This window comes from Peromyscus californicus, unplaced genomic scaffold (genome assembly GCF_007827085.1).
Source record: "Peromyscus californicus insignis strain IS unplaced genomic scaffold, ASM782708v3 Scaffold_12__1_contigs__length_115047231, whole genome shotgun sequence".
Lineage (NCBI taxonomy): Eukaryota > Metazoa > Chordata > Mammalia > Rodentia > Cricetidae > Peromyscus > Peromyscus californicus.
This window is the reverse complement of record NW_026294413.1, coordinates 69,000,281-69,022,130: the sequence shown is the minus strand read 5'-3', so window position 1 is coordinate 69,022,130 and position 21,850 is coordinate 69,000,281. Positions and strand designations below refer to the sequence as shown.

At 53.6% G+C, this 21,850-nt stretch overlaps 1 protein-coding gene and 1 long non-coding RNA gene across 7 annotated transcripts in view; one reads left to right on the top strand and one right to left on the bottom strand.

The window, feature by feature from the left end:
• Positions 1-1,601: 1,601 nt before the first annotated feature.
• On the top strand, positions 1,602-21,834 carry LOC128107399 (uncharacterized). Of its 6 annotated transcripts, none has more exons than XR_008217064.1 (7): positions 1,602-1,670; positions 2,571-2,645; positions 2,986-3,103; positions 3,378-3,471; positions 3,988-4,147; positions 21,291-21,413; positions 21,523-21,834. It is a non-coding gene; the product is annotated as an uncharacterized LOC128107399 (long non-coding RNA). The 6 variants fall into 6 exon arrangements; XR_008217065.1 differs by lacking the exon at positions 1,602-1,670 and adding an exon at positions 2,218-2,281 and having other exon boundaries at positions 2,578-2,645; XR_008217063.1 differs by lacking the exon at positions 1,602-1,670 and adding an exon at positions 2,218-2,281.
• The window catches only part of Zfhx2 (zinc finger homeobox 2), a 36,127-nt gene continuing 21,642 nt past the window's right edge, over positions 7,366-21,850 (bottom strand). The window contains exons 4-10 of the mRNA XM_052733206.1: positions 21,288-21,528; positions 20,003-20,074; positions 19,588-19,646; positions 17,306-17,506; positions 16,686-16,812; positions 13,067-16,534; positions 7,366-12,833 (exon numbers count right to left, since the gene is read on the bottom strand). Of these exons, the coding sequence (XP_052589166.1) occupies positions 11,866-12,833; positions 13,067-16,534; positions 16,686-16,812; positions 17,306-17,506; positions 19,588-19,646; positions 20,003-20,074; positions 21,288-21,528 (5,136 nt within the window). The 3' untranslated portion in view covers positions 7,366-11,865. The remainder of the gene's footprint in view (positions 12,834-13,066; positions 16,535-16,685; positions 16,813-17,305; positions 17,507-19,587; positions 19,647-20,002; positions 20,075-21,287; positions 21,529-21,850) is intronic.

The window sequence follows — 21,850 nt, the reverse complement described above, 5'->3', positions numbered from 1 at the left end:
GTTCCAGGAAAGGCACAAAGCTACACAGAGAAACCCTGTTTCGAAAAACCAAAAAAAAAAAAAAAAAAAAAAAAGAAAGAAAGAAAGAAAGCAGTCTGAGCAAGCCATGATGAGCAAGCCAGTAAGCAGCACCCCTCCATGGCCTCTGCATCGGCTCCTGCCTCCAGGTTCCTGCCCTGCTTGAGTTCCTGTCCTGACTTCCTTTGATGATGAACTGTGATGTGGAAATGTAAGCTGAATAAACCATTTCCTCCCCAAGTTTCTTTGGTCATGGTGTTTCATCACAGCAGTAGTGACCCTAAGACACTGTGATTCAAAAGAGCGATGGGTTTCTCCACTGGGAGCTGGCTTGATAGTCCTGGTTTATATCTGGATAATGGAGCTCTATGTTGTCATTTTATAGATTCTTAGAATCCTCTTCAGCAGGCTGGGTGTGGTGGCACACACCTTTGATCCCAGCACTTGGGAGGCAGAGGCCGGTGGATCTCTGTGAATTTGAGGCCAGCCTGGTCTACATAGTTCTAGGACAGCCAGGTTTACATAGACAGTCCTTATCTCAAAAACAAAGAAAGAAAGAATCCTCTTTCCCGTGAGACAAGGGATCTGTCTGCCAGCTTCTAGACCAAACCTTCCGATCATTTGATGCAGTACTTTCCCCAAAGCAGCTATAGCTCATGGTGGAACATTTGTCTAACTTACACGAGGTCATGGGTTCAAACCTTAGAGGGGCAAAAAAAAAAAAAGAAAAAGAAAGAAAAATGAAGAAGAAGAAAGGTGAGATAAAGAGGTGGAAGCCAGGCTTGGTGGCTCGTACTTTACTCTTAGCACTCAGGAGGACTGCTGTGAGTTTAAGGACAGCCTGGGCTACACACTAAGTTTGCGGCCTGCCTGCGCTACATAGCAAGACCCTGTCTCAGGAAAGCAAAAACAGAGGGTCATTGAACTGGTTCAGTAAAGGTACCTGCTGCCAAACCCAACGACCCAAGTTCCACCTCAAGGATCCGTGGTGGCAGAAGAGAACTGACTCCCAGAAGTTGTTTTCTGGTCTCTAAACATGCTCTGTGGCGGACATGTGCCCCTGCCAATAAATTAAACACACACACAAACACACATGCACACATGCCTAGGGTTCCATGACCTAACGAGTTGGAGAATAGGTAGGTTAAACACTGTTAACGGTTGTTTTGTTTTTAAAATGTAATGTTGTGTTTTTTAAAGATTTATTCATTTTTATGTGTATGAGTGCTTTGCCTGCGTGTATGTATGTGCACCAAGGGTGTGCCTGGTGCCTGTGGCAGCCAGAAGAGGATGGGTTCCACATGGGCCTTGAGGAGCCCCCAATCTTCTGCTGACCTGGTCTGAGGGCCAGCGATGGGCGGACATGTCATAGCTGTGGACTCACAGTTCCAGAGTTGGTTTTCTTTCTTTTTTATAGAGGAGCCTTTATTTAGTTATTTTATTACATGTATTTATTTGTGTGCGTGCATGCGCACATGTGTGTGGGCATGTATGCTACGGCGTGTATGTGGAGGTCAGAGGACACTGACTGGAGTCAGGTCTCTCCTTTCTGCGCGTGGTTCTCAGAGACTGAACTCTGGCTGCTATGTTTGGCAGCAAGTGAGCCATGCCACCATCAGAGTCCCCTTAGCTGGCCTCAGATCAGGACGGAGGTAAGTTGACGAGGAATTTCCCATGTCTCACTGGGGTGGGAAGGCTGCCGCTAGGTGTTCAACATCCCACTTTCCATGCCAGTCCCCTCTACCTGCAGCCCTGCCCTGCCTGTCACCGCCCTGCCATCTTTCTCCTTCATCCCTCCTTTGGGTTCCTTCTGCCTCCTCTGTGTTCTCTCTGCCCCCAGCCTGGCAGCCTGCCCTGTAGGAATGTTAATTAGCATTCACGATTTAATTAATTCAGTAGCTAATTAATGATTGGGGACTGGGGGTGGGGAGCTAGGATGCTGGGGGGTTGTGAGCCGAAGGTGGCAGAGAGAAGTAGCCGAGGCTGCAGAAGGCATCGCAGATGGCAGTGTGGTGGCTGGCACAGTGCCCACTGCCATGGATGCGAGCACACTTGCACGCACGCACACGTACACACACAAAACCGGAAAGGGTGATCGAGGAATAGAATCAAAAGCCGGGAGAGAAGGGCACGGGGGCCCTGGAAACCAGGGCTGGGGGGCTGGGGGTGGGGAAGACTCTAGGTCTATTTGAATCTACTCCGGAAGTAGAAGAGTAGGGAAAAAAGAAGCAACCACGGGCGCAGAGAGAAGAGAGCTCTCCCGGTACCCCACCCCACCCCCACCCCACCCCAGCCACCCCTCCTCCTTGGCATCGGATTCATGGGCACCAGCTGAGGACAGGGTCCCCTCCCTTTGCCTGCCACATAAATATTGGCAACGAGGACCCAGACTCTGAAGGACAGGACATTCCAAAGAAAATAGTTTTCATTTTAAGTTGCCTTTAAATGTATATATATATATATGTGTGTGTGTGTGTGTGTGTGTGCATATATATACACATAACATATAATGTTTATTATATATATTGAAATTGCACCTGTTTTGGCATGAGGGTGAAGGCGAGTGAAAGAAGGTGACCGAGCCAGGAGGCGAGAGCGCACGGATGGCTTGGTGGTGGTATGGTGTGGTGAGTTGTGGGGAGGAAGAAGGGGGGTGGCATAGAGGTTGGGATGGGTGGGATGAGGACCCTGTCTTCCTCTTTTCATTTTACTATGGTTGAAGGAGAAAGAGAAAGGGAAAGAGAAAGGGGTGGGGAGAGGAGCGAGACAGATGGCAGAGTGGAGAGGCGGCAGCCAGTGCCGGCACTGCCCAGCTTGGGCGGACCCAGCTCCCCCCGCCTGCCAGCTCTCCAAATGCCACCCTTCCCCCATCCTCCCCTCTCCCCATCCCCCCAGCTTGGCACTGATCTCAGGGAGAGAGAGGGAGGGAGGCTGGGCAAAGAGCATCTGTTCCCTCCATTCTCCTAGCTCCATCGGCTGCCAACCTAGGGCCATCGCCTGCCTCCATCACCCCTTCGCCTGCCTGCCCACCACCCAATCCCAAATGGGTACTGGATCAGGTGCCGAAATCTGGCTGCCTCCTCGGGTACCAGTCACTGCATTGCTGTGTGTCTGCCCACCGCTGCCTGGCACTCATGGGGCCGTGTGTGTATGTGTTTGTGTGCGCGCGTGTGTCCATGTACGCATACGCGTGTGTTGTACGTGGGCCTCCTGGGCGTGGGTGGGGGTTGGCATTGCGGTTGCCACTGTAGCACCCAACTAGAAGGACAGAGGGATGGAGTGGAAGAGGGAGGGGAGAGGTGTGGGGCCTTGGAGGGGAGGAGAGGGTGCATGAGTTGCTTCATGCTGTTTGATTGCAGGCATGGGCACGGCAGCTGCCACCCCTGTGCCCATGGAGATGGGAGGGGACGACTGGAGGGGCAGCGACAGGAGTCCTTGTGCTCTGGGAGGAAGGTGCGGCACACAAGAGCTGTTGGCATCACAAGTGTTGGGCTCGTGCCCAGGTCTGGAGTTATGGGGACTAGAGGGACAAGGAGGTAGAGAGGGGGTGTGCTGCTGATGCCGCTGTCCCTCTAGGGTGATCTCTGAGAAGTGTCTGGAGTAGGAAGGAGTTATCTCTGTTCCAGTCTGGGGCGTGAAGAGAGTCGATGGGGAGGCGCCAAGGAAGAATGGAAGAGGGAGGAGGAGGGACTGTGCCACTACTACCCAGGGAGAACCTCTTTGGGCTGCCAGTGTGGCCTCTTAAGAGAACACCGAGGAAGGACAGCAGGAGAACTGGGCTGCGAGGGAAGCTGGCACTGCCCGAGGAGCCTGGCATGGCTCTGGTGTTGTGTAGACTGGGGAGGGTGACGGTGCCCCTCTAATTGGGTAAAGGAGGTTGTTGTGCCAGGAGTTAGGTGGTGAGATGAAGGATGTTTTCTTTGGGAGAATAGACTTTTCTGCCAGGTCCTCCTTCCCATTCCCTCTTAGACGTGGAGAGCTGAATGACAGACGGAGTGCCGCATGAGGACACAATGGAGGGAGCGTGCCATCGCTAAGACCCCAAGGAAGAAGCGTGTTGAGCCCCGACAGTCGTGCTGGCCTCCAGTCATCTCCCCGCCGAAGATGGCCGTATCCTCTAGCCTGGTCTGTATGTACCACGATTGCAGGTGCTGAAGGGGGGCGGGGTTGCATGGGCAGCTGGGCTGTGGAGTGGCGAGGGTACCTTTGCGTGGATCCCATTTGTACCGTCCACTCTTAGAAGTGTGGCTGGATTTTCTTCCTGGTGCCTCCCTCTTTGCTTCCTCTCCCTTTCATCATCACCATCTGGGTCCCACTGCTTGGCACCCAACCAAGTCGATGCCGCCACAATTGGCAGTATTGCACTGGCATGTGACCAGTGACTCAGATTCTGGCACTGCGGCAAACCGAAAGCCGCCAAAGTTGCTCAGGATAACCACTTGGCGACCATGAGGGAGAGGGCTCATGTGCACAGGAGTGCAGGCTGGGTGGAGCTCCATGCTGGGAAGTGGCCCACCAGGCTGCCCTTCGCAGATGGACTGAAGCCAGCATTCCCTACAGCCTTTCGCCTCTGCTGGTCTCCGAACTGGACACTCATCTCTTTCCACCTTCACTAGCCCCAGTAAGGGGATTTAGATGGCACTATACTGTTTCTGAGCAAAGGAATCCGGAGCATAGAGAGACAGGACATCATCTACAGCCACACCTGAAGCCAGTGGCTGTGGGCTTCTCTGGGCAGCTAGGACAGGAAAAAAAAATCGCAGGGTGAAAAGGCCTGGGGGGAGACTTAACAGCTGTGCTGTTACTCAGACATACCGAAAAGAGTAGAAGGAGACCCTCCCTCCGGCTTTCCTATTAGGGAGTAGCTGGGTTTTACATGTGAATTTCCTGCTGGCTTGTGGTTGAGATGAACTAGTCCCTTGTTAAAATGTCCCTAGAAGGATGAGAGGCACTCCGGAACTGGAGAGGTGTGGTGTAGGGAAGACAATGGTACCTGGGACTTCTACAGAGACTAAGATTTTACATTTAGGGATTTCCTAATGGTACCCCAGATAGGACCAGACTAGTTTCTGTCTTTGAAATCTCCTCTTGGAAGGAGGACAAGGTCCAACAATGACTATGATAGAGAAGATGCTTTGAAGGACAATCTCCAGTACCTGTGGTGACATACACCAGCCCCTGAAAATCTTAACCTTAAGATGCCCTCTGCAAGAGTCTTCAGTAGCACTGGATTTCTCTAATTCCTGGGTAGGCAGAGGCTGTAGGCCATCAGTCCGGAAGATCTGGAGAAAAATGCAGCTTTGGGTAAAGTTAAAGGGGAGACTAGATGGCTCTCAGCGTTAAGGCCTGCTCATGGGAAGTAAGCGGAGGTGGGGGCGTGGGGGGAGGTGTTGCCCATGCTGGGCAGAGCTGCGCTGGGCTGGGGGAGTTCTGATTTTAACATCTCTGGAAGTGGATGGCAGCTTCAGAAGAAGCAAGGTTTCCACAGGAGAAGAGAAAGCAGGAGGTCTTCAGTCAACACGGTAAGTGGATAGTGGTTAAAAATTGTTTTCTGCTTTTAGAGAGAAAGCCACTATAAGCACATGATACCATCAGATTCTAGTAGATTGCAAGGTTGAAGGTGTTTGTCAAGGTAACGAAAATGGTACATCTAAGGAGAAAAAAATAGAATTGGGTAGAGCTTAGTGGTAGTGCACTTGCCTAGCATGTGCGAGGTCTTGGGTTCAATCCCTGGCACTAAAGGGGAAAAAAAAGCCTGAAGTGATGCTAGTCACTGTGTGGGAGCCTCTGTGCAGCAGAGTTGTTCTGGGGACTGGAGAGCTGGGACAGGTCACAGATGTACATGTGAGGCTGAGCTCTCTAGGACAGTAGCTCTTAGCCAACAGCATAGATCATTTCAGCAGGAGTTTCTGATTCACTTGGTGAGTACTGCCGTTCAGAAATACATTTAATCATTATTTGTGGTACTAGGAAATGAACCCAGGACTTGTGCATGGTAGACAAACACTCTATCATTGAGTTACGCCCCCTTTTTGCTTTTTATTTTGAGATGGGGTCTTGCTAAGTTCAAGGCTGGCCTTGAACAAACTCTAGTCCAGGCTATCTTGAATATGTGAACCTCCTGCCTCAGCCACTCTCAAAGCCAGCATTACAGGCTTGTACCCCTAGACTTATCTTAGGACATATTTTAAACAAACACTTAGGTAACCATGATGTAGGTGGACAAACTTTGGGACAGACTGTTCCGCGAGGTGGCATTCCTCTTGGAGGGCGGTCCGTCTCATCTGAACTTTCTTTGTCTTTGTATCTGTTTTATCTTGACCACCTTTCATGTCAAACCAATGATATATATGGTGTGGGGTGTATGTATGTTTATGCTGAGTGAGGGTAATGGGGGTACTGGTAAATGGGGGGAGTTGTGAGGTCCACTTAGGACATGTAACTTATTAGAGCATTGATTGCAATTGGCAGTAGTTATCACAGAAGACCCCCCACACACACACACCCCTTGATAACACTTTCAAAGTCCCACTTCCTTTTCCTCCCAGTTCCTATTGCTGGCTGCCACGTGTTTCCGAAATCTTCCCATGGAGAACCATGAGACTAGGAGCATTGTTTGATGTCCTCTGTGTCCCTGTGAGATCTGCATGGATTTTGTGGTGAGAGGGGGAGAGAGATCCTGTCTTTTGGAGACCTGGGTTGTGAAGTAGCAGTGTACAGGGCTGGGCCCAGGGCAGTATTGGCAAATGGCCACAACTTACAGATATTACCACGGCTGCTGCTCGAGTCATTTGATGGGGTGTGTCCAGTGTGGGCGTTCTCCAAGTTCAGTGAAGATGTTGTGCAGGATTTGCTATTGTTATAGAAGGTCCGCAGATTTACAGATGTGGGCAGCAGTGAGCTCTAGTTGACGACCCATTGCTGGGTGTTAGCCATCGGGCAGACTACGCATGGCTGGATAAGGCTGTGTTGCTTCCCCCACTCTCCTTGACAGGTTCAGCCTCGTTTTGTTCTCCTTATAATCACTCAGCCTGCTTCTCCACTAACTTCTAGCCAGACACCTCTGTCACTGGGGGATTGCCAGAAACCCGTGTCATACTGTCAGGGAATAATGCTATCTACTCTAATTTCTGTTTGTGTTTTGGTTAGAGAATTAGCTGGGTCCTTCTATATCAAGGAGAGTCACAGGGTGGTCACACAATCGGGTCACCTAGTTTTGTCACTCGATGTTTTGGGGAAATGTAGTGTCTTCACAGGCACAGGCCTGTGACCTCAGCTGCACAGGGGGCTGAGGCAGGAGGATCAGGAGCTTAAGAGCTGATTGAGCTAGAGAGCAAATTCAGACCGTCTCAAAAGAATGAATTTATTAAAATTTTTTAAAAAAAAAGAAAAAAGGGAGTCAGTTGTGCTTGCCTGTAATTCCAGCAATTAGGACATGGAGGCCAGAAGACCCAGAGTTCAAGGTCATCCTGAGCTACACAGAGAGTTAAGTCTAGCTTAGGCTACATGAGACCCTGTGTTAAAAAAGAAGAAGCAGCAGGGGTGTCGGTGTGCTGAATGGGGGCTGTGGTTTAGTGGAAGGGCTCCTGCTTAATGTTCCTGGGGCCCTGGATTTGATCCCCAGTGCCACACAAGTTGTAGGCTCTTCCAAGAGGAGTGTTCTCTCAATGTTGCTTGTCTCTTCTTCAAACTTAACAGACCTTGGTCTAGCCTTCCCTAAACGTCCTCTCTCAGAGTTTCATTCCGTCGTTTCGTAATGTTTCCATGCTCCACTCCTGTAGGCTCTCCTGCTCGGTCTACTGCCCTTATTTGGTGGTAACTGCGGCCATGGTCTTTCTTCCTAATTCAGTCTCCTAGTCTGACTAGTTTCTGAGATGTGTCCCCTGACTTCTCAATACCAGGCCTTCCTGTAACAGAGTCCCAGCCCGGTCCACCCAGTTTCAGGCTGATATGAAAGTTTTGACTCAATCATTTACAGCCTTTCCTTTATGAGTTAATTGTGTTCAACACTAGCGGACACTGGTCACATTTTCCTGAGACTTGTTGTATTTGTGAGCTTTCTCTGTCTCCATTCACACGAGGATAATTAGCACATGTGAAGTGTTTACAGGCAAGTGCCCTTCCGCTAACCTACAACTTCAATTCCTAGAAGGTACTGCTTCTTAAGGGTGTGAAGGTTATCTCAGGGCATGTTCTCAGGCAAGTGTAAGCCTGTGTGTGTGTGTGCGTGCATGCGTGCGTGCGTGCGTGCGTGCGTATTCATCTCCCTGCAGACCTCTTGGCTGGGGTCTGCTGTTCCTTCTGAGAATGGATTTGTTTTGTTTGTGGGGTGCTATACACAGAACTCTGTTTCTATTCATATGTAAATGGTTATTATTTTGGTTTTTATGAGACAGAGGCTCATTGTATAGCCCTGATTGGCCTGGAATCCTATCTGTAGACCAGGCTGGCCTTGAGCTTCCAGAGATCCGTCTGCCTCTGCCTCCCGAGTGCTGGGACTAAAGGCGTCCACCACCATGGCCAGTCTCATATGTGAATGTTTTTATAGCGATGAATGCCTAGATGAGCAAACGTCTTGAAATAGCAGGGTGATGAGAACTTGGAGATCTTGTCTGACACTAAGTAATAGAAAGAAAGCAGTAGCTCGGTCTATTATGCTTAGAATAATTGGCTTTCTTGGTTCTTCTGCAAGCTTCTGTAAGTTTACCCGAGGGCCGGAGGTTTGGGGTAAGAACCGGTTTGTCCTACTGTGTATCTGCCCTATCTGGCTACTAAGGCTTCAGATTTCTCTCACGTTCTCCCAGCCAACTTTGATTTTTCTTCTTCCTTGTTGAGGACTGAGTACCTTGTGATCCTCTCACAAGGTTTAGAGCAAAGACAGGCAAGATGATTTGCACTTCCTGCCTCCCAGCAATGACCCTGGAGTGAGACAGGACCTGGATTTGGGTGTTTCTTTAGGGTTGTGTATGTAAGGAATCCCAAAGAAGCCACGGTGGACCCATATAATGAGGTCCTAGTTCACGCTTGCTTAACAGACAGGCCGAAGCATTTGTAGGTGTTACCGTGCCTGCCTTTCGTCTGTTATTCCATAAGATCCTGCTGACTTGATGCTCACCTCTAGGATTCTTCAGACACCAGGTCCCCTAGTGTGCATGGCTGTCTGAAGCAATAGTGTGGCTGCTCAATGTGGCCTGAGAAAGACTGCAGACTGGTCCACCCTGAAGAGTGTGTTGACTGACCTGTCAGCAGCTCCAAGGTTCCTGGGAAAGTGCAGTTGCTCAGTCAGTTTCTGTCTACTGTTGTGACTACATGGTGTGTCCCAGGCCACTGTGTTCAAGAGTAAGAAGGCATGAGGAGGAGGAGGAGGAGGAGGAGGAGGAGGAGGAGGAGGAGGAGTTGTTGTTTCTGGTTACAGTAACTTGGTAAAACCATTCATAGTTCAAACTTAATGCAACCTAACCAGGCTAAAACGCATGACACAACACCTCTAATTATCCCAAGGCAGATGTTTACCAAGATTTTCTTTTAAAGTTCCTTTTTCTTTTCTTTCTTCCTTTTTATCTTTTATACACAAGTCACATTCCCAGAAAGCAGAATTAAAAAAAAAAAACAAAAAACCAAAAACCAAAAAAACCCCTTTTTCCTCATACACATGCTGCTAAGAAAATACTTTTATACATAGAATTTCAACAAGTGAGAGAAAAGGATGGGGGGTATGTGTGGCTGTGAGAGATGCTGAGAGGCAGGGGCCAGTGGCAGCAGGCACCAGACCACCACGAGCTAGATTTTCTAGTGACTGGCATTTTTGGTATCAACATAACCGGTTGCATCTTCCCCTCAGCTGGCTCGAGCTAGGAGTTTCTTAACTTTCAAAGTGAACGGCACAGGAGTTTGAGATCCAGAATATGGGAGAACTAAGGATTTAGCTGATCCTCCCCTCATCTCCCTTTCTGCACACGAAGCGTGGCTTTCGGGTTGGTATGTGGCTGGGGGACCCTGCAAACGCTAAGTTCCAGGGTGGGCAGATAAATATTAAATGGGTAACTAATGCACGAGGAGGCCTGGAGGGACTGCTGGGAGCTAGGGGAGAGATGACTAGCTGGAGGAAGTGGGGAATTTTCAGGCTTTTCTTTGCTAAAATAAAACCTCTATTAAATCTCTCCTGTGCCGTTCGGGTTAGATTTGGGGGATTGCCAAAATTACCCCCGACGGTCACACAGGAAGTAAGATTGGGAGTGGGAAGCTTCTCTAGGGAACTCACTGGCCTCCTGTTGTATCCCCTGGGGAGCAGGTTGTGCTCAGAGTCCCGCTCCCTACACATCTTCTTACAGGTCCTTATGCCTTAACAGACAGGCAGACTCTGGGCAACACCTCCAGTAGATGCCGATTAATGGAGGGGGCGAGGGAGAGGGCAGAGGACGAGGAGGAAAAGTGGATGGGGGACAGGGGAGCCTGTAAAGGCAAAGGAGGTTCCAGACAGTCAGAAACACCACAGGAGCCCTGGGGAGGGAAGAGTCAATGAGAAGAGAAAAGGACAGGCAAAAGGGATCCACGTCTCGATTTCAGAAACCAGAACTGCCCCCAACCGTGCCCTTCTTCTGGGGATGGCCAAGACTCTTGAACAAGGCTTTCTGACCACTGAGAATGAGATGTATCTTGTGTCCTGATACATGTTCACCTCAGGGGTCGGGAGTCATGTCGGGAGACTTGGCACAGCAAGGGGAAGGCTGCAGGGCCTCCAGTCCTGTGGATTGCCCAGGGGGGACTTCGAGGTATCAGAGCTCAGACTGCAAGAAACTCTCAAATGGGGGGTGGGAGGGGACACAAACAGAAAAACAAAAAACAAAAAAAAAAAAACAAACCAAACCAAACCAAAGTGGGGGAAAAACCACTTGTTTGATGGGAGTGTTCTTTTCTTTTTTCTCTCTCTGTATATTCAAAGTTTATGTTTTTCTTTACTTCATTCCTCTGGTCTCTCCATCTCTCTCTCGTGAATGTGCACACTCTCTCTTGCTCTTGTTTATTTGGTGTGTTTCAGTTTTTTTTTTTTTTTAAAGAACTTTGGATTTGCCATTGGTGGGCAATGCTGATCCCCCGAGGCTGGACTGCCCTTGGCAGGGCTAGGGCATGGGGCAGGCCCACGGCTGCTGAGAGGATCTGTGTTTAAAGCCTTTGAGAAAAAGTTACTGCGGTTTCCAGGGTATGGGGTGAGGGTTGGCAGAAGGGTTCCTGGCAGCCGCTTCCCCAGGAGTCCAGGCTGCAAGGGTCCCATCAGGTGAGGAGAGGGTCGGGAGGATGGGGAGTGAGGAGAGTGAACAGGGGCGCTTCTCCCCCTGACAGCCTCCAGTTTGGTTAGTTTTATGGGCTCCCTGCCCATCCCAGGCTCCAACCTTAGGAACCAATTGGGTTTTTGGAGTTTGTGAGCAGTCTGTGCTCTGGACAAGGGGCAAGAAGGAGGGGGGTGTGGCAAAGTTGATTCTTTCCACCACCCCCCCTTTTGTCTTGGGTTTTCTTTTTTTCTTCTTCTTTTCTTTCTTTTGGCGTTTTTCAGTCAGTGTAATAGTATGGAAAAGGTATGTGTTTACAGTGGGATCGATGGGGAGAAAGAGGGGCCGGAGCAGACGTGTATGCCAAGGTGGGAGCGGGGGCGGTGCGTCTGCAAGGGGCTGAGAATGAGGCTGAGGGTCAGAGTATGGTGGGATGGGGAGGAGGCAGGACTCTGCTGGAGGTGGGGTGTGTGAAGCCCACTGCCGGTGGGAATCGACCGACTCCCATGAGGTGGGCAGAGCTGAAGGTTGGGGTGAGGGAACCCTGAGGCCCTCTCTTGCCCCATCTTGGTTTATCTGTTTATAAAGCTAGAAGTGTAGAGGTAGTAGTAGTTTTGGGGTTGGGGTCCGTGTGAGGTAATCTTGCTTCCTCTTTGGCAAAAGCCACAGCAGCCGGGACAGCAGTGGCGCTGTTGGTAACGGTGATGGGAGGGCCTCCTGGGGGTGGGGCTGCCTTGCGCCTGTGGGCTGAGGAGCGCAGATGGGAGGCTAGGGCTTCACGCCCGCTCAGCAGCACCTCGCAGGCCAGGCAGTGGTAGGTGCAGACAGGCACCCGCAGTGGGGGAGGCATGGAACCCCCAGGACCCCGCCCAAAAAAGCAGAAGGCTCTCTGGTGGGCGGCAGCTGGGGCCTCGCCGTCAAATGCCATCTTGCACTGGCGGCATAAGTAGCGGTGAGTGACATCGACGGTGGAGATGCCAGCGCTGCCTGTCAGCAGCTCGTCGGCCTCACTACTTTCCCCTTCCCCGGGAGCCGGCAGCTCGGGAGGCTTTGGGGGTGCTGTGGCTGTAGGCTCGGGGGCTTGGGGTGGTGGCTGGAGGAGGGCATTGGGGAGCAGCCCAATGAGGGTCTGAGGTATCACCGGGTTCATGGGAAATAGCCCCTTCTTCATGCCGTAAAGCTGTTGGAAGTAGGCCCCTTGTAACTGAGGGCCAAAGACAGCTGGTGGAGCCGCCCCGCCTGAAGGGGGCAATGGGAACGGCAGGAACTGGCCCCCCAACAGGGCTGGGACAGTGGCCTTCAGTGCTTTCAGGTTCTTGAGAGCATCAGTGGAGGAGTTGGTAAGGGTTGCCACTGGCTTCCGCTCACCAGAGACTTTGTCTCCTGAGGGCTCAGTCGCTGGGCCAGGGGTGGGGTCAGCAGAGCTGTTGGTTTGGTTGGACACGGGTCTCTGAGGTAAGGGGCGGCCTGGACCAGCAGTCTGGACCACTGTGGTAGCAGGCAGGACTGAAGTGGCGAGGCCGAGGAGGCCTGAGGAGGCTGCAGGGCCTAGGAAGACGAAAGGAATGATGAAGGATTAATCCTTACAGACCTCCCTGCTCCAGACTACTACTGCACACACCCTTCCCCCTACCCAGCCGCCATACTTCCTACTCTCCTCTCCCCAGAGCCTGCAGCAAGGCTCACTGTGTGGGGAGAGCCAAACAGGACAAGAAGGGCGTCGATGAGGATGAGAGGCGATGCTCTCTCAAGGCCGGCTCCTCCCAACCTCCCCCACTCACCTGAATTGAAAGAAGCTATGCTTCCAAGTGGTGGCTGGGCCAGAGTTGGGCCTGGCAAGAGGACAGGAGCCAGGCGAGGCAGGGTCGGGGAAGCCCCCAAGGGCACAGGGGCAGGTGTGGTGGCCGGCGGCCCTTTGGGAGCCAGCGGGGCCTCGGGGGCTGGAGCTAAGTCATAGGATTTGCTTTCACTCTTCAGCTGGGCTCGGACTGCCTCCTTGAGCTTGGCCAGGTGCTGACGGGAGAAGAGGTGGCCCCGGCAGGAGACATAGAAGTCGTACTTGACATCGCAGTAGGGGCAGTCGGTGCGCTGGGCCGCCAAGGTGCCCTCGCTGCTGCTGCCCCCGCTCCCTGCAGGCGCTGTCCCCTGCAGTTTGGCTTTCTTTTCCTTGGCACGAGCATTTTGGAACCAGACCTGAATGACTCTCTTGGGCAGTCCGATTTCCTCCCCCAGCACCTCACACTCCTGCATAGTAGGGGTGCGGTAGGCTTCGTAGCAGGCTTTCATGATCTTCAGCTGCAGGCTGCTCATCTGGGTCCTGTATCGCCGCTGCCCCATTCCATCTGGAACCCCAGTCCCACTTCCTGGTCCCCCGCTGGTCCCTCCAGCCCCAGGGGACTCTGGTTCAGCCAGGCTGGAAGCAGATGAGTCACTCAGGTCTCCTGCAGATGGACTGCAAGCCTCGCTTTCTGGAGATACTTTGGAGGGTTCCTCTGGGCCTTCATCCTCACTGAGTGTGGGAGCTGGGAGGGGCAGAGGGGGCTCTGGTGTTGGCACAGTGGCCTCCTTCCCAGGTGGTAGGAACGATAGAGGCCCGGCAGCAGGGGTGACTGCCGGGTAGGGGAAAGCAGGGGCCTCTCTCTTTGGGGCTTCCTTCCCGGTGTCATCTTCTATCTTGCTCAACAGGAGGTTGAATTTGGGGAAGGGTGCTGGGGTGGGTGTAACGGTGGGTTTCACCGCTGGACCAGCTACTCCCCCAGGGGTGCTTCGAAACTGGCCTTTCCTCTCCCGGGCTCGGGTATTCTGGAACCAGACCTGTACTACTCGCTTTTTGAGCCCCACCTCCTCAGAGATGCAGTCGAGCATCTTCCGCGTGGGGTTGGAGTCCTGCATGTACCAGCGGTACAGGATCTCTAGCTGCTCGGGCAGGATGGTAGTGCGCAGGCGCTTGTCTTTGGGGGGTTCGCCCTCTCCTCCACCCCCTGCTTCACTGCCTGTGGGAGACAGACTGCCATCGTCGTGCTTCCGCTTGAGGGGCGTCCCTGTCACCGATGAGGTGCCTGATACTCCAGGGTTTCGCTCCCCGAACACCAGCAGAGGCAGGTCTAGGAGCTGTGATGGAGCATTGGGCTGCGCAGGCGGTGGTGGGAAATGTAGTCTGTGGTGAGCAGCCAGGAGGTCCTGGCTGGGGAAGGAAAGGGCACACTGGTCACAGGTGTGGGCGGGAGGTGATGGAGACGCCTTCCCTTCAGACTCTTTGCCTTCCGGCCTTGTGGGCTCTGCTTGGTTCGGGTCCTCCCCACCTGCGTGTTCCGGTGACAGGCCACCACGCCCATCAGCGGGTTCGGGGTTCCGCTCCTCCACCTCTTCTTCTTCCACCTCCTCTTCCTCCTCCCCTCCCTCGGCCTCCTCCTCCTCAGGAGGCTGGTCATCATAGCACTTCTTGAGGTGCCGAACTAACTCGAAAACACAGGCGAAGGTGGCGTGGCAGCGTCTGCAGCCCGAGGCTCCCCCGGTGCTCCCTCCGGCTGCCACCGGCCCACCCTCACAGGCATTTTTGCGGGCTTTCTGGCGGGCATTCTGGAACCATACTACCACCACACGGCTAGCCAGACCCAAGAGATTGGCGAGCCGCTCCACCTCTCCATCCTTGGGGTAGGCGCTGGTCTCAAAGAAAGACTGCAGGGCCTGGGTCTGGAACTCCGTGAACTTGGTTCTGGAGAACCGGCGGCCGGTGGGCACCGTGGGAGGAAGGCTGCCCCTGGAGCCTTCCTCTTCCTCTGGGGGCCAGTGCGCTCCTGCCAGACTTCGCTCCTCCGAAGTGTGGAGCCCTCCTACTTCGGGCTCTGGAACCATGAAAGGTGGGCCTAGCTGGGGAGGTGACTCCAGGGACCCATCCGGAGGTTTGGGGGGCTCTGCCGGGGGCGGGTACAGGCTGTCATAGCTCTTCCGAAACTGAGCAGCGTAACGACTCAGAGCCTCAAAGGGCAGAAAGCGGCGGTGAACATGTTCCTCGTGAGTCTTGAGGATCAGCATGTTGGAGAAGAGTTTCCCACAGGCCCCACAGGCCAGCTTGTCTCCACCCCCCAGGGACTCTGGAGGAGGCGGCGTGGGGGGCGGGGGCACCGCCTGCTTCCCTTCGTTGTACTGAATCACTAACTCAAAGCCGAAGTTTTCTAGAAGGGCCTTGGCTGCGGTGCGGGCAGCCTCATTGGGCGATGCGTGGGGTGGTGAAGAGGGCCCGGCCTCACTCCCCTCTTCAGCTATGAGGGGCCGCTCCCATTCCTGCTCAGCCAGCTCAGCCTTGGGGGGTGCGGGGAGAGGAGGTGGGGTGGCGGCTGGGAGGGGCAGCATGGGCGTAGGACTAGCCAGTGCCAGCTTGGGCCCCACTTTGAGGTCATGGAGGTAGAAGGGCAGAAGCAGCTGCTGCTGCTGGAGCTTAAGCAGCGATTCTGGAACCAGAGGGAAGGGGGGCAGGACGGGTGGGGTGAAGAGCGGGGCTGGGAATCGGTGCAGGTCCAAGGGAGGGGGTGGTGGAGACAGGAAGGGCAGTCCAGACATGAAGCCGCCGGGGTCAGGGCCTTTCTTCTCAGTGAGCACCTCGCCCTCAGGCTCGCCTTCCTTGAGCTCTTCTTGGCTGCGCTCGGCTCCTTCCGCCTTGGCATCAGTCTTGGCCCCCCTGGAGCGAGTCTGGTGCAGGACGGATCGCATATGAATCTCCAGAGTGGAGCTCTGGTTGTAGGACACTCGGCAGACCGTGCACTTGAAGGGCTTGTCGGATGTAGTGGTGCTGGGTGGTGGGATGCCAGACTCTCCTCGGGCAGGGCACGATGGGTCAATGGCAGCCTTCTTCATCTTATGTAGGTGGGAGACGGAATTATAATGAACCAAGAGGATGTTCTTCTGGGTGAAGGACTCCTTGCACACAGTACACTTATAGGGACGAGCAGGGTCAAGAAATTTGTCCAGGGCGAAGTTGGTGGTCTTCCGGTAGGTTAGAGGGTGTCGAGAGTCAGCTGGCGTTGGCTCTGCGGAGCGGGGCTCCCCCATGGCTCCCTCTTCCTCCTCAGCCATGGCGGGGGCAGGAGCCACTTCTTCCACTTGGGCATCAAGCTGAGGGACCGGAGATGGGACTGGAGAAGAGGGCTGATCAGGGCTTCCCGAGGGCTTCTCAGGGCCCTCGACTGCTGCCAGGGGAGGGTCAGGAGGAGGAGGATCTGGGCTGGCCTCTGGAGTCAGGTTAGAGCTTTCTACAGGAGACAGAGAGGCAGGGAACTGTGTTCAAGCCGAGCTCCAACCATTCAATATCCAAAGCCACTGACTTGACGTCGGTTGTCTTCAAACAACCGACTTTGATCCCTTTTTCGGCCATTCTGGGAGGTATGCTGGACCCTTCCTTACCTGCTACCTGGTCTCTGCTGGCAGTGGGCTCTGGTCCAGGAGCGGGGCGTTCTGGGCCATCCTCCACAGGGGTTGGTGTGGGTCCAGGGAGCATTTTGGTTGCGAAGGTCATCTCCACGGTGGTGGCCTAGAATGCAGGAAGTCTGAGTGGCTTCGGCCCTATTCACCGGCCTCCGCTATTCCTGACTGTTCCCTCTGCACCTGTGTCTGTGCCCAGCTCCTTTCCCCGGGGTCCACGCTCCCGTCTAGACAAACCTCCCAACCAATTGATGCGTTTCTTTGGATGAGGGACTGGGTAGGCAGCTGCCCCGACCCCCTTCCCCAGGCTAAAAGTATCTCACCTCAGGACTACCTGGTTCTGCTATTAACAACTCTTTTCAGGGGTTAGTGGAAGTGAGAGTAACACACAGCTGTCTTGTCTAGGAGTGAAGGGAACTAGGCAAGTTTCGTGCCGAGAGCCACCGCACCAACTTTAAAAATCGCAGTCAATTCCCTAGAATGCTGTTTTCTTCACCTCGCACCCCCAGCACACTGGCCTGGATATTGTTGCCTCTCCCTGTCTTCCCACATTGCCCTGACAGGACCGTAGGACCATTTTCCCTCAGCCGGCCGGCACTCACCACAAGCAGCAGCTTCTCAACACACTCGGGCACCACGTTGTGAAGGTGGCTGAGGTGGAAGCGCAGGGCAGGCCGGCCCACCAGCTGCTCCTGGCACAGTGGGCACCTGTATTTGGGCTGCACGGCATGCTGGGAGAGTGTATGAACCCTCACCTGATCAGACTCTGGGCTCAGGAAGCTGCAATAGGGACAGCAGTATACCTGGGAACACATAGGGGTGGTGGAGGAGGAGTCAGGGAAGGGGTGGGCCGCTGCCTCACAGGCACCAGGATTCAATGCAACACTGTCCCCATCTCCAGATTTAGGAGACAGGAAGGCGCCCTGGCCCACCCAGCTCCCAACCAGTCCTGGAAGCTGGCAACTCCACTGGGCTAGGACCAAGGCCTCGCTGGCCTAGGGTGCTGCCCCGACTTCCTTCTTTGCCAGCCCCCTCCCTCCACGTGGTGTGTCAATCTTCCAGCCGACAGATGGCCCTGTACCAGCCTCTGCCCTGAATCTGGCTCTTACCCCTACCCCACGGCCCGTCTTCTCTGGGAAGTACATCCTTTCTTCTGGACAATTCCCTTACCCCAGCCTATTTTGCTTCTCCCAGGTCCCTAAATATCTACAGAGGGGTCGATCTGTCTGCCCCTGAAGCTGGCTCAGCTGCTCCCCATTCTCATTCCCTGTCACTAATTCTGTTTGTTTGTTTGCTTTCTCTTTTGTTTTTCCAGACAGGGTTTCTCTGTGTAGCCCTGGCTGTCCTGGAACTCACTCTGTAGACCAGGCTGGCCTCGAACTCACAGAGATCTGTCTGCTCCTGCCTCCCAAGTGCTGGGATTAGTGGTGTACGCCACCACTGCCTGGTTTCACTACTTCCTCTTTTTTTTTTTCCCCCAAGATTTATTTATAGCCGGGCGGTGGTGGTACACGCCTTTAATCCCAGCACTCAGGAGGCAGAGCCAGGCGAATCTCTGTGAGTTTGAGGCCAGCCTGGTCTACAGAGCAAGATTCAGGACAGGCACCAAAACTACACAGGGAAACCCTGTCTTGAAAAACCAAAAAAAAAAAAAAAAAAAAAAAAAAAAAAAAAAAAAGATTTATTTATGTATATTGGTGTTTGCTTGAATGTATGTTTGTATGAGGGTGTCAGATCCACTGGAACTGGAGTTACTGGGAATTGAACCCAGGTTCTTTGGAAGAACAGCTAGTGCTCTTAACTGCTTGAGCCATTGCTCCAGCCCCGGGCTTCACTACTTCTTAATATTAGTAAATGCCACTCCCCAAGTGGCCCAGGGGAATTCTGGTCTGTCCCTCAGCACATTGTGGCCTAGACCTCCAGACAGATGGAGGCTGTAGAAGCCTCCTGTCACCGAACTGAACTGTCTGGTGGGCATTTTGCCTGCTGCCTCAGATCAAGCTGCTCTCTCTGGCCTGCCTCTCCTGCTGCCCTGCACTTGCCCAGGCCTGCACATCAGGGCAGGGCACCCAGGCATTCATATTAGTGCACCCCTCAGGACAGGTCCTGTAACACACAGGCTGCAGGGAGGAGTTGGGAGGAAGGGAAACTGAGCACTGAGGTATCTCTGCATGCTGCAACCGAGTCTGGGAAGCTGTGAGGCCCAGGCTGGCATAAAAGACCAGAGACTTGGAATCTCCTCAGGACGGACACTTTAGAGGCCATAAGGCCCAAGTGCTCCCGAGTCTTTTCAGGTCCAGGTCCTAGAGCTGAGAGCTTGTTTGGTGCCTCTACTCTTAAGAAGGGGGTGCCAGGACAGCGTGCCCCGGCTTACGACCCCTAGCTGTCCTATGAGACTGCTCTTTTGTTCCCCCGCTCTTTCCATTTCCCCACGCTTCTCTCTAGTCTCTCCTACCCTCATACAATCTCTCTTCACGTTTCCTCAAGGTCCCGCCACCCCTTCCTGTTACTCCCCTTATAGGCAGCTTTCTTCCTCACACGCTGCACATACAGAACTGGTCCCGAGTAGAACTTCTCCTGTGATATGCTGAATTAAATTAGCCACAAGCACAACAAAAGCCTTTAGAGCAGTGGTTCTCAACCTTCCTAACGCTGCGACCCTTTAATGCAGTTCCTCACGCTGTGGTGACCCCCCCCCCAACCATAAAATTATTTTTGTTGCTACTTCATAACTGTAATTTTGCTACTGTTATGAATCACAGTGGTCGCAGGGGACCCAAGGGGGTCGTAACCCACAGACAGGTTGAGAACCACTGCTTTAGCGTGTGAGCTCTCAGGAAAGCCAGGCCCCCACCTTCATCACCCCAGTTACCCCAGTTCTGACCGTGATCTGGTTGGCACTGTCTGTGGAAGGGCCAGTTCTGTCCTCTGTCACGCCAGAAGCTGAGGGTGAGAGGACAGGATGTTAAAGGACTCTTTCATCCTCTCCCCTTCTTGCACAGCCCCTCTGCTAACATGGAGCTTTCAGGGCAGGAAGTGGGCTGCAGAGAATGGAGAAGATGGGCAAGGAACTCAGCAGCAGGTGAGGCCTGGCAGGAATGACTTCCGGGTTAGCCAGGTTTTCAAAGAGGGCAGAGAGATGCCTGGGCTGACATGACCCGTTTTCCCTTCCCGTTCCTTTGGTCAGTTTTGCTCCTTCTGGGAAGGAGGCCTTTCGGGGTGCTTGGGTTTCTGAAGGGTCCCCTGAACACCCCAGGATACATAGTGAATTGGACCAGGGAGACGGGTCAGAGGCTCACCCAATTGTTCTGTCTTGTTCTGGGCATCTTTCTCAGAGGTGGGCGGCTTAGAGAAGGGGGTGTCAGTCTTCCCTGTGTGGGATGGAGAGAGAGTCAGCACAGCCTGGTGAACACTGGGGAAGGAGGGAGGACACAGGGCAGAGGAAGCAGGACAAGCAGCCAGTTGGTGAAGAAATGGATGAGTGAATCGGGAGGCAGGAAAGGATGAAAAGCCACCAGGAGAAACACAGGGTAAAAGTGAAAATTCCAGTAGCGGAACAGTAGGGCAAGCCTAGCACCCCACCCCTAGAAACAAGCCCCACCATAGGACTGGACTAAACTTGGCCTCCTGGCATGACAGACCTCAGAAAGGGGAAGCCCCCAAAGCACAGTGGGAGGGGCACTGCAAATGTTGAATGATGCGGCGGCTGTAGTGAACAGGAGGCGATGGGCAAGGAGATTACCACTCAAGGAAGAATTGACAGATGTGTAGGAATTTATTTTCGGTGGCAGCCTAATTAAAGTGTTAAAAGTTCCTTAACTCCATTCAGCCTTGCGCCAGGATCGTTAGCTATTGATCTGGGCCCCTCCAGCACTTAACTCCAGCCAGTGTATTGGCAATTCAATTAGCACCAGTCAATGCTGCCTGTTCCTGGTTCCTGCTGCCCTGCCCTCACCCTCGCCCACCGCTGGCCTCTCCAAAGCCCAGATGCCCATGCCCACCTCTGACAGCCCCTTCCAGGCTCTTCTCCTGCACCCTCTGGATCAATGGCGCCTGGCTGGCTGTTCCCGGCCTCTGCTGGTACAACCTCTGCTGCCTAAGGGGGTCTCTAAGCCCAGCCTTGGGGCTGAAGACCTCCTAGGAGACAGGAAGAGGCTGGGAAACTTGTTGGGGCCTCTTCCCATCCCTGTTGCCTTTGGACCATGCCCACAGTGCCCATCTCCTTCCAACCAGTCTAGCCCAGCATGAAACACGTTTTAGGCTTTTCTTTTTGCCTACCACCCTGCACCACCAATAGAGCTACAAGCCGTTACTCAGAATCACCGGCTCGGTCATTCCCCTTGCTGTCTTCCTGTTCTTTACTCAGCAAAGTCTTTGCCATTCTCTCCCATCTTCCTGTAGTCTCTTGTTCCTCTCCTTGCTGGGAAACCTCCCTGTTCCTGAAGCCCCCCATCCTGCCTTCTCATCCCTTTCCCACGCCTTCCTACTTGCTGGTGATAGCTCACAGACCTATTTCTACTCCATTATGTCCCTGCATCTGCCGCCTCCTGCCCAGCCTGTGTGCTCCTGTGCCCTCTTCCTCACCAGGAGTTCGGAGCCGCCCATGGCTGAAGCTCAGGATACTCTGAAGAGCTGAGAGTCCTTCTTCAGCGGCTGGGCCATTCTGTAGCAGCTGCAGACGCCTCTGGGCCTGGGCATCGCGGTGGGCAGGTGTGCGGAGATGCTGGAGCACGGTTAGGCGGGAGGGTGTGTCCCAGGCACATAACAGGCAGTGGTAAAGGCCCAGCTCTGGCCCTGCCTCTGCTCCCTCCATTTCCAGGAGAAACTAGAACCATGGAAGAGGCCGGCTCAGATGTAGAAGGGACACCTCCAGATCTCTGGGGACACTCCCTCCTCACTGAACTCTTACTCCTGGCTCACCTCCCTCTCCCCTTCTACAGTCACCTACGTAGCACTGCTTTGTCTCTGAATTTCCCTCTTTCTCCTACCGACCCTGGGTTCCCGAGGATGTGGCTGCAATCTGCTGCTGTCCTCTCGAACTTCTGATAACATGATGGGCTGGACTGAGATGGACTCATCCTCCAGCCTACATGCCAGAAGAGCTGAATAAAGTCTGTTTCTCCTCCTCACAGTCCACTGTCCTTTGG